This window comes from Suncus etruscus, chromosome 16 (genome assembly GCF_024139225.1).
Source record: "Suncus etruscus isolate mSunEtr1 chromosome 16, mSunEtr1.pri.cur, whole genome shotgun sequence".
Taxonomy (NCBI): Eukaryota; Metazoa; Chordata; class Mammalia; order Eulipotyphla; family Soricidae; genus Suncus; species Suncus etruscus.
The window spans coordinates 11,489,531-11,505,885 of NC_064863.1; the positions used below are offsets into that span (position 1 = coordinate 11,489,531).

General features: G+C 43.2%; 1 protein-coding gene across 1 annotated transcript in view; it reads left to right on the forward strand.

The window, feature by feature from the left end:
* Positions 1-16,355, forward strand: part of CC2D2A (coiled-coil and C2 domain containing 2A) — a 183,671-nt gene that overhangs the window by 159,248 nt on the left and 8,068 nt on the right. Inside the window, exons 32-35 of the mRNA XM_049790229.1 lie at positions 8,366-8,569; positions 11,806-11,895; positions 12,669-12,782; positions 15,831-15,965. Coding sequence (XP_049646186.1) covers positions 8,366-8,569; positions 11,806-11,895; positions 12,669-12,782; positions 15,831-15,965 — 543 coding nt within the window. The remainder of the gene's footprint in view (positions 1-8,365; positions 8,570-11,805; positions 11,896-12,668; positions 12,783-15,830; positions 15,966-16,355) is intronic.

Sequence of the window (16,355 nt, forward strand, 5' to 3'; positions counted from 1 at the left end):
GAGGAAGGAAAACACCAGCCAGGCCTATTAGCCTTGGGTGAATCTGTCATATGCCCTTTCCCTGTGGGATCCTGCACCCCAGGGTGCTTTCCGAAATTGGTCCCTTGGATCCTGAGGCCAGGAAAACTTTTGGGCTCTTCTCCAAGCTCTTCAGTGTTTCCCAATATCCTGCAAACCAGAGCATCCACTTGAGGGCAGTCATTTTGCAGCCTTCAGTCTGGAGCAGAGCCTCACCTAGGAGTTGCTCTGGTTCCATTGTGCCTCAGCATCCCCTCCCTCCCAACTGGCTTGTCCCTCGTGAATCCAGTAGAGAGATGAGCAAAGGTTGTCCCAAGGCACCAGGCATATGATGGCAGAGCTTACAATGTCTTGTGGCTCTAACTCTGGCTGTCCCAAGAATCTTCCCCATGGCCACCAGTGATGAGGTCCTAGGACTCCAACTGGTGAGTCAAAAGCTGGTCCTTCTGCAGAGCATAAAGCAAGTGGCTGATGCCTTAGTGCTGGAGTATGAATTATTCCACAGTCTCTACCATATCCCCTCACAAACTGCAGATAGAGATGAAAAAAGGAATATTTTCCCATCCCTCAGTCAATGGTATGGTTTGGTTTGCAGAGAAACTCACACAGTTTGCCATTTGCCTGGCCCAAGGGAGGGCCCGATGGCTACCAGAAAACAAATCTACTGAGATGCAACATCACCACCTGCAGGATATGAGGAAGCTATGTGGGTTCTCTGGGAAAGGAGAAGCAGACACTCTCCAGAATTTCTAGAAAGGGGTCCAGAGAGATAGCGCAGTGATAGAGCGTTTGCCTTGCGCATGGCCAACACAGGACAAACTCTGGTTCAATTCCTGGCATTTCATATGGTCCCCCGAGCCTGCCAGGAACGATTTCTGAATGCAGAACCAGGAGTAATCCCTGAACGCTGCCGGGTGTGACCCAAAAACAAAAACAATAAAAAAGAATTTCTAGAAAGGGAAACTCGTGATCTACAGTGTTTTCTTTTTGTGTAATGACTTACACAAAAAATCCGACACAGATTTTATTATTTCCATGTGATTTTTGGCTTGGTTTGGTTTGGTTTTATTTTGAGGCCACACCCCGCAGCACTCAGGGTTTACTCGTGGCTCTGCACTCAGAAATTACTTCTGGCAGGCTCCGGGGACCGTATGGGATGCCAGAAATCACACTCATGCAGTCCAAACACTCTGCCAGCTATGCAATATCACTCTGGCTCCGCTCCATGTGTTCTTAACAAGAAAGAGTGCGCCACTAGAGTTGAGTTCAGGAATATGGGAGATCACATCAGAGGCAGCCATGGAGCCTGGTGGCCTTCCTCATCCAGATCTACTTAGCAGGACTCACAGAGTCCCCCAAGGCTGACAGCCCAAAGCCCACTTGCCTTCCAACCCCTTCTGGTAGGCTGTGGCATGCTACCCATGACATTTCCCTGCTCCACTGTGGCTGCATAGAGTTTTTCTCTCAGATCTCTTGGGGCTGAATGTCCTTAGCAGGCCACATTCTGGGGTGCTATTTGATAAGGAAGCCTGAGGGCCCTGATGGCCTAAGGAGGGAGCAGCAGTGCTCCTCAGCTATTGCCTGTGGGGTATTCTGGAAAAGGCTCTCCCCTGGACCCAGATTAGTGTATTAATTTTCCCTTGACTGTCATCCCCTATGTGACCATTTCCTCTGATTTGTGGGGTAGGGGGGATATCCAAGGGGGTTGGAGTGATCAGGACCTATTCCTGGCTTTGCTCAATTATCAGTCTGGCCTTGTTAAGATTGACCATGTACGGGGCCAGAGAGATAGCATAAAAGTAGAGCGTTTGCCTTACATGCAGGTTCAAATCCCAGAATCCCATATGGACACCCTGAGCCTGCCAGGAGCAATTTCTGAGCATAAAGCCAGGAGTAACCTTTGAGCCCTGCTGGGTATGACCCAAAAACAAACAAACAAAAAAGATTGACCATGTGCAATGCCAGGTAGTTTACCCAAAGTCAACAGATATGAAGCAAATGTCTTGCTCCCAAACTATCTTTCCAGACTCTTCCTATGATTGGTAGATTGATTTTTATTATTATCATTTTTATTTTGGTTTGGGGGCCACATCTAGCTGTGCTCAGGGCTTTCTCCTGACTCTACACTTAGGGATCACTTCTGCTGAGCTCAGAGCACTGTATGAGTTACCATGGATGGAACCTGAGTCAACTGCATGAATGAGTAGCACCTCAACCACTGTACTGATGCTTTGGCCCCTCCTTGTGATTTTTTTTTTTTTGTTTTTGGGCCACACCCAGTGAAGCTCAGGGGTTACTCCTGGCTATGCACTCAGAAGTCGCTCCTGGGTTGGGGGACCATATGAGAAACCAGGGGATCGAACCGTAGTCCATCCAAGGCTAGCGCAAGCAAGGCAGGCACCTTACCTCTAGCGCCACTGCCCGGCCTTGATTTTTTTTTTTTAAAGGAAGTTACTCATGGAATCTATCTTTAAAATTCTATAGCAAGTCCTGAAATTCTTTTTGCTGGATGGATGGGTGCACGAGGGGAGAGAGAGAGAGAGAGAGACAAAGACAGAGACAGAGAGATCTGAGTTGGGCTCCCAGCATTGTTTATGATTCACTGAGCAGTGAGCCAGGAATAAGTCCTGAACACAGCTGAGTGTGACCCCCAAACCAATCAAACTTTTACTTGAGACTGCCTTGGTGGAAATAGGATTTTAATAGACTTAACTGCTGCTAACAAAACCTTTATCTTGTTTCTTTCTTGCTGAATAGATGAGTGTCATGCTTAAAAAGGTACCAAGTGTTTGGTTTTACCCTTTTATTAGCAACTGATGATATTTTACCCTTGATCATTAATAAAGAATTAGAATTTAGTCAACTGCTTTTGTCCCCTGCCCTAACCCCTACCTCCCAACCTTATGAAACTCCTCATCTCAATGTCTGTGTGATCCCTTAATAGTGGATGGGGACCCTCGTTGTTTCAGTGCGGTACTGAATTTCATGGTGCTGATGTAAAGGTATCCCATCCTTGTGTTGCTTCTAGTGTGCCTTTTCCTTCCCAGCCTCCACCCACCCACCCCACACCACATGGATCACTAATCTTGATTTGGCAATTCAAAGCTAAGGGTTGATCATTTTCCTACTGTCCATCCATTGCTTTGTCTCTGTACTACAGAAGAGTGACATCATCTGCTACTTGTTCTTCTCTCTGCACTTGCTTCACTTAACACGAAATCCTCTGGTTCTAGCCATGTTGCAATAAACTGGAAAAGGTCATCTTTTCTTACAGCTGCTACTATCCTACTGTGTATAGAAACCACAGTTTCTTTAACCATCTGTCCATCTGTCATTGGACATTTGGGTGGTTTCTCCCTCCTGGTTATCCTATATACACACACAAAAAATGTCAATTCCACCTTTTGTTCATCGTGGAAAAATAAAAACATCGCCATTTTATGGGGCCAGAGCAGTGGCGCAGTGGTAGGGCATTTGCCTTGCAAGCAACTGACCTAGGACAGAGTTTCGATCCCTAGCATCCCATATGATTTCCCCAAACCAGAAGCGACTTCTGAGCACAATGCTAGGAGTCACACCTAGCATCACTGGGTGTGGCAAAACATCAACAACAACAAAAAAAACAAAACCACCATTTTTTTTTCTCTTGGTGCTTTTTTAGTTACCAATATAAAGGTCAAAGCGATTGGACAGTAGGTAAGATGTTTGCCTTGCACACTGTTCTCTGGGTTCAATTCCACCAGAGCCCTGTGCTTGTTACAAGGCCCCTGGCAGTACTCCAAGCCCCATCAGGAGTAATCCCTGAGCACAGAGCCAGGAGTAATCCTTAAGCACCAGAGGGTATGACCAAAAAAGAGAAAGAGGGAGATTTTCACTGTTACGTCTTCCAGTGGCACACTGGTGTCTTGAGAAAATATTGATGACCATTTATGATTTGGGAAATGATCATCTTCACAAGAAGGTGTACAGAAAAGAACACAAAACTATTCAAGCATAAGCTCTGCTCTCAGAAGGGCCCATTACAAAGCCGAGTGTACAAGACACTCAGGCCCATGTGGCAGAGAAAGTTCTAGTCCCATCTGTTTCCATTTTGAAAGCCAATTGGTCAGACCTGAATCAAGGTTTTTATTGTTCTTACTAGCCTGTTGAGCAATGACTCTAATCAATGTTTTCCTGGCACTCTGAATTTTTCCCCCACAGACACTCAGGTAGTGTTCTAAGTTTGTGTGAAAGCTGGATTGGACCCTCCTCCAACCTAAAAGTCCCTGGGGAACGTGTTTCCTACTGTCTGTCATCCCTAGGAACTTAAAACATCTATCAAGTTTCAAATAATAATCCTGAAATAAATTATCTGAAGACTATTTATTATCACTGAAACAAAGATTAAAGTAAGAAGTAAACAGATGAATTGAAGGAAATAGATTTCCTTCTGGATGCTTCTCTCCCTACACCACCCTATTTCATAAAACTTCATCTTTCTAAAATGACGATTATTTTGGTTGGCAAATTTGCCCTTGGAGTATGTGACACACTCATGCCTCAGTCCTCTTATAATCTTGTTTTTGTTTGTTTGTTTTTGTTTTGGGGCCACACCTGGCAGGGGTAGGGGGCGCACTCAGGGGTTACTCCTGGCTCTGCACTCAAAAATCACTCCTGGCAGGCTCGGGAGACCATATGGATTCGAACCACCATTCATCCTGGATTGGCTGTGTGCAAAGCAAATGCCCTATCGCTGTGCTATTTTTCTGCCTCTTATAATATTATTTTTTCCTGTAGTTATGTATTTCTCATGGTGTCTGTTGGGTAGTTGCCATGTTTGGCACTGTGCTGAGGGGATGGGTGGTCAAAATAGTGATGTGTGGTTAAAGTGTGGGGGGTCACAAAAACATTTCATGAAAATGTAGCTTAGGTTCTGAGAGATATTTCTATCCTTTCAAACCCCCCAGTCACCCCAATTTTTTGTGTGTTCAGTGATAGAAGTAGAATCAAGATCCCAGTCCAGTGCCAATATAAAAGAGCCAGAGTAGTGAGGATATATATGCTAGATTTTCTCTAAAGTTAGGAACGTATTGACATTTTCATTAACACATTCATCCATACATGGTATTGGTTAAACACTACTATGTACTATGAAGTAGTTTCACTTCTATATAGAAAAAAAAAAAAAAAAACAAGGGCCCGGAGAGATAGCACAGCGGTGTTTGCCTTGCTAGCAGCTGATCCAGGACCAAAGGTGGTTGGCTCAAATCCCGGTGTCCCATATGGTCCCCCGTGCCTGCCAGGAGCTATTTCTGAGCACACAGCCAGGAGTAACTCCTGAGCACTGCCGGGTGTGACCCAAAACCCAAAAACCAAAAAAAAAAAAAAAAAAAAAACCAAACCACACAACAAAATTACCATGACTATGGGAATTTTACTCTGGTGGAGACAATAAATATGTCCTATATTGGCAGTTTTTAAACATTAAAAGAAAAATAGAGGCCAGATTAATAGCACAGTGGGTAGGGTGTTTGTCTTGAAAGCAGGTAATCCAGGTTTGATCCCCAGTATCCCAGAACCTTCCAGGAGCAATTTTTGAGTGCAGAGCCAGAACTCCTGAGCACCGCTGGGTGTGGCCCAAAAACGAAAAGAAGAAAGGAAGGACAGGAGGGAGAAGAGAAAGGAAGAAAGAAAGAAAGAAAGAAAGAAAGAAAGAAAGAAAGAAAGAAAGAAAGAAAGAAAGGAAGGAAGGAAGGAAGGAAGGAAGGAAGGAAGGAAGGAAGGAAGGAAGGAAGGAAGGAAGGAAGGAAGGAAGGAAGGGGGAGAGAAAGAAAGAAAGAAAGAAAGAAAGAAAGAAAGAAAGAAAGAAAGAAAGAAAGAAAGAAAGAAAGAAAGAAAGAAAGAAAGAAAGAAAGAAAGAAAGAAAGAAAGAAAGAAAGAAAGGAAAGAAGGAAAGAAGGAAGGAAGGAAGGAAGAAGGAAGAAAGAAGGAAGGAAGGAAGGAAAGGAAGAAAGGAAGGAAGGAAGAGAAAGAGAGAGAAAGGAAGGAAGGAAGAAAGAGAAAGAGAGAAAGGAAGGAAGGAAGAAAGAGAAAGAGAGAAAGGAAGGAAGGAAGGAAAGAGAAAAAGGAAGGGGTGGGAGGGAAGAAAGAAAGAAAGAAAGAAAGAAAGAAAGAAAGAAAGAAAGAAAGAAAGAAAGAAAGAAAGAAAGAAAGAAAGAAAGAAAGAAAGAAAGAAAGAAAGAAAGAAAGAAAGAAAGAAAGAAAGAAAGAAAGAAAGAAAGAAAGAAAGAAAGAAAGAAAGAAAGAAGGAAAGAAGGAAGGAAGGAAGGAAGAGAAAGAAAGAAAGAAAGAAAGAAAGAAAGAAAGAAAGAAAGAAAGAAAGAGAAGGAAGGAAGGAAGGAAGGAAGGAAGGAAGGAAGGAAGGAAGGAAGGAAGGAAGGAAGGAAGGAAGGAAGGAAGGAAGGAAGGAAGGAAGGAAGGGAGAACTCTGTTTATATCCCAAATTTAAAACATAAAAAAGAATAAAAGATGGGGCCGGGCGGTGGCGCTGGAGGTAAGGTGCCTGCCTTGCCTGCGCTAGCCTAGGATGGACTGCGGTTCGATCCCCCGGTGTCCCATATGGTCCCCCAAGAAGCCAGGAGCAACTTCTGAGTGCATAGCCAGGAGTAACCCCTGAGCGGCACAGGGTGTGGCCCAAAAACCAAAAAAAAAAAAAAAAAAATGAATAAAAGAATAAGAAAGAGATATAAACTCTGTTTATATTCCTCATTTAAAACATAAAAATAAATTTAAAAAAAGAATAAAACCCTTTCAGTCTTGAGAAATGGGAACGTGACTAGCATGACTGAGTTTGTACCCTTCGACATCATAGCCCTCCCTCCAAAGCCACAGAGTGTGTGTGACCCCAGATTAAAACAACCAAACAAGACAACACCACTTTCAAACACTGGAATCTAAATTCGACTTAAAATCAAATGCTTCTAGAAAATGGTGTTGTCCTTTGAAAAATATACTAAATATATATATATTTATATATATTATATATATATTATTATATATATATATTATATATTATATATATATATATATTATATATATAAAAATATACTAAATATAAGTATACTAAAGGACAGAAGTCTTCTAAAGACCTCCCTTCTGTGCTATTCTTAGCGATGGCTTGGGGTAGTGAGAATTGCTTCTAACAACACGCAATGTTTTCTATGCTTTGAAAAGTCTGGGAAACAGACTTAAGCTTCCAGGCAGAAGATAAATCAATTTTGAAAGAATGCCCTAAGCTTAGACAAAGTCATGTGTGAATTATATGAAAAGCTGGGGTGTGGCTCAGAAAAAGCACGCACCTCTTGTGTGGCCTTGTGTGTGGAGAGAGCTGAGTGTGAACCCTGGCACCATGAAGAATAAATAAAATGAACTGAGAAATGGAAACTTACAACTCCTGATGGATCATAAACTAATTAAAACATTGAATGTTTGGACCAGAGCAATAACACAGCAGATAGGATGCTTTCCTTGCATGAGACCATGGATTTTGCCTCCAGCATCCCATATGGTTCCCTGAACCTTCCGGGAGTAATTTCTTAGTGCAGAGCCAGGAGTAAACCCCTGAGCGCAGCCAGGTGTGGCCCCAAAACAAACAACCCCTCCCCAAAATGGACATTTTTAGCTCTGCTTCCTTTATCCTTGAAATTTATTATTTTTATTTTTTATTATTCTTATTAATTACATTAGAACTCCAAAACCTGTTTAAATGATTCACTTATATGGATATTTATTATAAGTATATCCATTTTACATGACTTTCTTAAACTTTGTATTTACAATATTGGACTTCTGGGCTTAGAGTAATAGGACAGTGGGTAGAGTCCTGGCTTGTATGCTGCTGACCCAGGTTCGACCCCTGGCACCCCATTTGGCCCCCTGAGCACAGAACCAAGAGTAAGCCCTGAGCACTGCCAGTGTGATGCCAAAACAAAGCCAAACCAAAAAAAGATGCTGGGTTTTTGGGTGCCATTTTCCTCTAAAAACAATACCAGAACACCCTCAGACTATTAGCTAATCTCTCTGGTCCATATTGGTTTATCAGTTTAGTGTTCTGGGGTTGTTTTCCTAATCCCTGTTTCCAGATGGATCCTTGGCCTCAGTTTCCACTCAGTCCTACTGAATATACTGTGTTGAATTTAAGATTTTAAATTTAAGATTATAAATACAATCCACTAGGGCCACAGGGAGACTGGCCATGATAGTACTTCCTGTGATTCACACTTAGCTTGTATGGCCTATGGCAAATAATTAAATTTATCTGTGCCTCCTGTGATCCAATCTAAACTCCACGGACCTTTTCTTTCTGAAGTTTGATTCGCAGGAAGATGAGAAATTACTTCAAGCCACAGAGAAGTTTCAAGCCGAATGTGCCTTAAAGTTCCCGACCCGTCAGTGTTTTACAACCGTGATCGACCTAAGTGGAAAGACTGTTTTCATTACCCGCTATCTCAAGCCTCTGAACCCCCCTCTGGAGCTCCTTCACGCCCACCCCAATAACTCACAGGCAATGGCAGTAAGTACTTCATAACTCTCAACTAGAGGACTACAAGAAAGGACATAGCCCAAGAGATGGCACAATGGATAACGCTCTTGCCTTGTCCATGGGTGACCTGGGTTCAATCCTTGGTGTCCCATATGGTCCCCCAAGCACTGCAGGTATAATTTCTGAGCACAGAGCCAGAAGTAACCCGTGAGCACTGCGAGGTAGGGGCCAAAAACCAAATAATAATAAGACTTAAAATTTCAGCAAAAGACCACCTGACTACATCAAGTTACTACTCAAAAGCACTAAGTAGTGACTGTATTAGTGATTCATGGAATGATTGAATCTTTTTTGGAACCAAGAGGCTTGTTTTATTAATAATAAATTTAATAATGAATAATAAATTAGTAATCTGAAGAAAAGGAATCCTTAATTGCTTCTTACAGTAAGCAAGTATTGCATACTATGTCCCTGATGCTATAATAGGTGCTGAAAAATTGACCGTGAATAATGATGCATTTTTAATATCTTAAGAAGCATATTACTGTTCCCAAATTCACTTAGGCCTCTGCTTTCACACCAAGATAATTTTAGCACTTATACTAGGTGTTAGAGCATCACTGGATTCAAATGTCACTATATGTATTTTTTAAATCCTGTGGTTGGGAAACGGAGTGATAGAACAAACCCAAGTGATCGGACATCTAGCCTATCCCCTATCCATCTTCAGTGCTACCCAAGTTTATATGCATAGTAACCCATATAATTCCAGAGGCCTAGACAGCATCCCCTCTCCCTGCCACCTCTTTGTGATATGAGAGCGGAGTGGGCTTTGGGAAATTTGCTAGGAATATTGCATGCGTGTGCCTTCCTTTGCTCTCGACAACATGTGTGCAGATGGGAGTGGCTCTTGCATCTGTCCCCAAGTGCCCGCTGCTAGAAGAGGCAGCCCGAAGGAGCCATCCATCTCCTTGAGGACTGCGGGACCATGTCCGGAAAAGGAGTCCCGACTCGGTCTCTCTCTTGGCTCTCCTCTCTCTCTCTCTCTCTCTCTCTCTCTCTCTCTCTCTCTCTCTCTCTCTCTCTCTCTCTCTCTCTCTCTCCTTCCTCTCCTCCTTTCTTTGTCTCTCTGTCTCTGTCTCTCTTCTCCCCCTCTTCTCTCCTTCCTCTCTTTCCTCCTCCTCTTCTTTCTCTATCTCTGTCTCTTTCTCCTTCCTCTTCCCCCTCTCCTCTTCTTTCTCTGTCTCCCCCCTCTATCTCTCTTCTTCCTCTCCCCTCCTTTCTCTGTCTCTCTTCTCCCCATCTCTATCTCTGTCTCTCTTTTTCCTCTCCTCCCCCTCTCCTCTCCTGTCTCTCTCCTTTCTCTGGCTCTGTCTATTTCCCCCTCCATCTCTGTCTCTCTTCCTCTCCTCACCCTCTCTCCTCTCTGTTTTTCTCCTTTCTCTGTCTCTGTCTCTCTTCTCACCCTCTCTCTGTCTCCCTCTTCGTTCTCTCCTCCCCTCTCTTTTTCTCTCTGTCTCTCCTTTGTCTCTCTTCTCCCCCTCTCTCTATCTCTATATCTGTCTCTTCCTCGCCTCCCCCACTCTCTCCTCTTCTCTCCTTTCTCTGTCTCTCCTCTTTCTCCTTTCCTCTCACTTCTCTCTCCTTCCCCTCTTTCCTCCTCCTCCTTTCTGTCTCTATCTCCATCTCTCTGTCTCTGTCTCTTTCTCCTCTTCCTCTCCTCCCCTCTCCTCTTCTTTCTCCTCCTTTCTGTCTCTATCTATCTATCTTCATCTCTCTGCCTCTTTCTCTTCTTCCTCTCAAAAAAAAAAAAAAAGAAAAGGAGTCCCATCCTCATCAGTCCTCAGCTTCCTTCACTGAGGGATGTTAGGATAAAAGATAGCACAGCAGGGAGAGGAGAGTGCTTGCCTTGCATTTGGTTGACCCAGTTTAATCTCTGGCATCCCATATGGTCCCCTGAGCACTGCCTGGAGTAAATCTTGAGTGCAAGGCCAAGAATAACTCCTAAGTGCTGGCAGGTGTGCACCCCCCAAAAAAAACCCCAAAATTTAAAAATCTTTTGGCTCACATGTCATTAACTTTCTTATGAATCAATGTCTATTGAAAACCCTAATGAGGACTTATTATCTCTAGTATATTATGTGCTTAAAACTTCTCATTCTAGAAAATATTTAGCGTGATACATAAAGTACTTAAAGCAATTTAAGGATCATAAATGAAACAGAAATGGAGCAAGTGGAAAACCCCAGGGATAGAACTCTATTAAAAAAAAAAGCAAGATGGCGCAAGATGAGGGCTTGCAACAGTATTTGCTCTGGGTCATCTCCCCCATATTTCCTTATCATTCCCATTGTAGAAAGCTACTTTTTGGGCTGCTAGGGACCAAAGCTAATACAGAGACAGGGTAGAAACTTCCAGAATATCACCAGTTGGTCAACAAAGAACACTCTGCGTTACAGAAGGAATTCTATCTCCCTCGGCCTTAACTCTAGGTACATGAGAAAATGAGCTTCTTCCGAGAATTTCCTAGTCACTCAGCAACATTTACTCAAGCCTTTAGCTTGAGTATAGAAGTTATCTGGAAAACTCCAACAGAAAATGTTACTGGAAGTATTGCCTGTTGATAGTAGCCATCTACACTTATCAAAAGCACAAACACACTCTATTTCTACAAGAACTCCTTTTAAAATGAGCCTTAAAAAATCCTATGCACTGTAGGATTGATCGTTACTGAGGAAAGAGTTGAATATTCCAGTATGATCCAATCAGGTCACAGCTTTTAAGAAGGTCCTGGTGGCATTTGGCACATATAAGTGGTTACAAAGTGGGAAACTTACAGGAAATAAGAGAGAAGATCAGGCAGCTTTATTCAAAGTTTTTCAGGACTGGAGTGATAGTACAGTGGGTAGGGTATTTGCCTTGCATATGGCTGACCTAGGTTCAATCCCCAGCATCCCATATGGTTCCTAAAGGACTTCCAGGAGTAATTCCTGAGTGCAGTACCAGGAGTAATCTTTGAGCACTGGCAGGTGTGGCCCAAAAAATAGAAAAATAAGAGGAAGGAAGGAAGGAAGGAAGGAAGGAAGGAAGGAAGGAAGGAAGGAAGGAAGGAAGGAAGGAAGGAAGGAAGGAAGGAAGGAAGGAAGGAAGGAAGGAAGGAAGGAAGGAAGGAAGGAAGGGAAGGAGGGAGGGAGGGAGGGAAGGAGGGAGGGAGAGAGGGAGGGAGGGAACAAGTAGTTTTTCAAAAGCTCACTTTATTTTCACAGGAGCTGGTGGCTCGATATGTGTCTCTGATCCCTTTCTTACCAGATACGGTCTCCTTCGCAGGCATTTGTGACCTGTGGACCACCTCAGATGTGAGTAGTTCTCCTCCACAGATCTTTCAACTTCATTGAAACCACTTCCATGGTTGACCCAATGGTCAATGGAACCTTCATTAGCCTTTCTACAGATCTTCTTGGCCATCGTCAGATAAACTCAATTTCTGAAGTGTTTTTTGCCCTTTCTAGTTCAATTGGTCCCAAGTGCAAATTAAAAAAAAAAATTAATGGGATCAAGGGAGAGAACACAGAGGTTAAGGTACTACTTGTCTTCATGTAGCCAACCCTGTTTTGGTGTTCAGCACAGCATCACAGAGCAGGGAGTAGTCCCCCAAGAACCGTAGATGTGGTCTAAACCTCTACACACATACACATGCATGAATTAGCATGCATGCAAACACACACACACACACAGAATTTGTTCACCAACTTGGTTGCTTGTATTTGCTTTTGGATGCCATATTTAGTAGTACTTGGACTACTACTGCTTCAGTGCCTGGGAGTTGCTCTTGGTAGTACTCAGGGGATATTTCTAGCATGTTTGTGGTGCCAGGGATCAAATCTGAGTCAGCCACATTCAAGACAATCAACAACTCCTGTACTGTCTCTCCAGCCCCTAAGTATGTTTTTTTTCTTAATGAGTTGCAAACACAGTACCCATATTTGGTAGATTTTTAAGTAGATCATACATTCAGGCATAATTACTAACAACCATTCTTAAAATCACCTATGGCTAATGGAGAACCAGTTACCCAGTTGCACTCAATCTTTATTTTTCTTTCTTTCTTTTTTTTTTTTTTTTTTGTCAGCAATTTCTTGACCTCCTGGCTGGGGACGAAGAGGAGCACGCAGTCTTACTCTGTAACTATTTCCTCTCCCTGGGGAAGAAAGCCTGGCTTATGATGGGAAATGCAATTCCTGAGGTAAGACCATGCAGGCTGCCTTTCAAAGCTGAACACGGTTGTGGTGTGTGACAATGTGTGCTCCACTGTGTCCCAAGGTCTCATTCGTGATGTGTTTTCCTAACAACCCTTGGAGCTGTGAGGAAGCATCCCACATTTGCCAACCTAGGCAGAGAGATGCCTGTACCAAGGCATAGAATATGTTTAGCAGGGCTCTGGGCCCTAGATGGGATCTCAGATTGAATTCCTGCAAATTTAGAGCCTTTAACTACCCACTAACATGCACTGTCCTCTTACTATGAGTTACTTCCATCCACCTGACAAAGAATCTCAATTCCCTTGGTGACCGCAGTGTCTCAGGTCAAGGGAAAGGGACTCAAAGGGCAATTTGGACTAGATTGGGGAATTCAGAACTCTAAGAACTGGTTTCCAAAGCCCTTTGCAAATGTGCCTAAATTGGGGCCATGTTGGAGAACTTTGCGGGGGTATAGGTTTAGAAAGTTCATTTGGATTGCCAAAGAGAAATATTTTTTAAACTTTATTGTTTGATTTATTGATTGGTTGGTTGGTTTGGGGTCCACACCTGCAACGCTCAGGGGTCACTCCTGGTTTTCTACACTCAGAAATCGCCCCTGGCAGGCTGGGGGACTATATGGGATATCAGAAATTGTTGTGGGCCAATTCTGTTGCAGACGTCAGCGCCTGCAAACAGATTCTTTGTGGAGTTCAGGAAACCTTCACGGGGAGAGAGTGGGTACACGAAATGGCAAAAAGACGGAACATTATTGTGGGAATGAATGAGACCACACAGAATGCATGGGGACTTGCGTCTAAAAAGACGAAGACAAATTTATTTTTTGAGCTGGTTGCTTTTAAGGTTTGAGGTTTGGAATGCAGGGTGTAAATTTTTGACATCAAAGAAAATGGGAAAAGAATGAAGGACCCTGGCTAAAATTAGCATATTAAAGAGCCGATACTGAAGGTGAAAAGGCAGTTTCTGTTGGGTTTGCTTTGTTTTGGGTAAGCAGGGGGAAACAGGTAATTTTCAGGGAAGTGGGAAGAGAGAGAAATATTTTAGAGTTTTGGGGGAAAACTGAAAATTGGTTTACTATGAGCTAAGTTTTTGGAAAAACCTGATCTTGGCGCCAAAGTAGCATAGATCACAGGGAGCTGTTAGTGGGAGACTTTTGGCGGGATTTGTACTGTCCTCCTTTGTTAGAAAGAATTACTAAGGCCTGGCCGGATTTTTAGTAATGGTTAAAAATAAAGAGAGAGATAGTTACAGCCACTTTAGAATTATGGCCAAACAATCCACGCAAAGGGTCAACTGATTTTGACTGCTCTAAGCGGGCCTTTTTGGCAAATAATTCTTTTTCAGGAGTGCAACACTTTTAATGTGTGCCCTTCCTGAGTGAGGCACAACAAGAAATCAAACCAGATCCCTCCCGGATAGGCTGCATGCAAGGCAAATGCCCTACTGCTGTGCTATCACTCTGGCCCCCAAAGAGTTTATTGTTTCTTTCTTTTTTTTTTTTTTTTGGTTTTTGGGCCACACCTGGTGACGCTCAGGGGTTACTCCTGGCTATGCGCTCAGAAGTCGCTCCTGGCTTGGGGGACCATATGGGACGCCGGGGGATCGAACCGCGGTCAGTCCTAGGCTAGCGCAGGCAAGGCAGGCACCTTACCTCCAGCGCCACCGCCCGGCCCCGAAAGAGTTTATTGTTAAAGAAGTGGCTGCCAGGCTCTGGGACCTCTCAGAGTTGACATAGGTACTGCTAGCAGGTAGTGTCAGGCCATTCTCCACCGATATCTTCCGACAACCTGATGCCAGGGAAGAGATACTGAGACGGACAGGCACAAAGCTGGGTTTGCCTTCGGCAAGGATCCATGTCACTCAAATTGCTCTGCTTTCTAAGGATCTTATTGTGGACCCTACTTTACCCACAGGCTTGTTGAGCATCAAATGAGATCAGACATGAGCAAGAAATTAATAAAGTGGCCAGAGGGAATAAAATGTCCTCCAGTGGGGAGGACATTTGCCTTGCATGCAGCAGACCTGGATTCAATCTCCAACAACCTATATGGTCTCCTGAGCACCACCAGGATTAATTCCTGAGTGCAAAGCCAAGAGTAACCCCTGAGTATTATCAGTGCCCCCCCAAAACAAATTAATTAAAAACATGCTTATTGTAAAAAAATTCAATATACATAAAGGGGCTGGAAATATGGTTCATGGGTAAACACATAATTCACACGTGTGAGATTGCGGGCTGTTCTTGCTTTGTTTTTGTTTTTGTTTTGTTTTTTGAGGAGGGAGTCACATCCATTGATGCTCAGGGATTCCTGGCAGTGCTAAAGGGACCACATGGGATGCCAAGGATTGAACCTGGGTGGTTACATACAAGGCAAGAACTTTACCCCTTGTCCTATTGCTCTGGCCTTAGCTTGGGATTATTGATTTTTTGTGTGTGTTGGCAAAACCAAAGTGATATAGATAGATGCACACACCCATCCTTATATTCAGCTTCAGAGAAAACTAAGTATTCCAGTGAAAATTTTGATCTCTTCAGGTTCCAGCCCCCAAACGCTAACCCCTCTTCCTTGTTGTCACTTTATGGTATGTGTCCTTTCTATCCTCTTAAACACAGAAATCCTCTGAACATAGAAATGCATATCAAATGTTCATTTCTGCATTCCAAATATAAATACTATTGAGATGTAGTCAGTCCTCTATCCACTTAAAAGGCTGTTTTACTGTCTCTGAAAAGAAAATGCCATTCTTTCCAGGGATAGCTGGAAAGATAGCTCTTCATTCTGAAAACATAGTTGTTAGCTAATATAAGTCACTTACTCAAAAAGGTCACCACACAGTGCAAAAGCAAATAGGAGAATCTTGTAAAAATAAACAATAAGCTTCCTTTTTCAATCTGAGCAACCTAGAACGCCAAACTTATTGTCCCCATTTCCTGTGGATTTTACAAATTGGAGTACAGCTAGATTTATGAGTTGTCTGTGCAAATCACCTGTGCATCATTGTCTGGAAATGAGTTTAACAGCTCTTTTCTTTAGGGTCCAACTGCCTATGTGCTAACTCGGGAACAAAGCCACTACTTGATTTGGAATCCCTGCAGCGGTCACTGTTATGGACAATTTGACACATTCTGTCCCTTAAAAAGCGTGAGCTGTTTAATAGGGCCTGATAATGTAAGTGCTCTGCCTTTCCTCTTCTGAAGCCAGAGTGATAGCACCTTGGGGGGGGGGGGGAGGTGTTGGTCTTACACAGAGTCAACTCAGGTTCAATCCTGTCATTCCATATTGTCCCCCAAGAATAGTGATTCCCAATTGCAGAACCAGGAGTAACCCCCGAGCATCACTGAGTGTGAACAAAAAAATTAAAAGTAAATAAATAAAATAAAAATGGTATGCCTCCAAACCAATAACTTTAAAAATAAAAAGAAATATGGGCTGGAGCAATAATGCAGCGGTAGGACATTTGCCTTGTACATGGCTGAGCCAGGAAGGACTTCGGTTTGATCCCCAGCATCCCATATGGTTCCCCTACCCAGGAGCGATTTCTGAACGCATTGCCAGGAG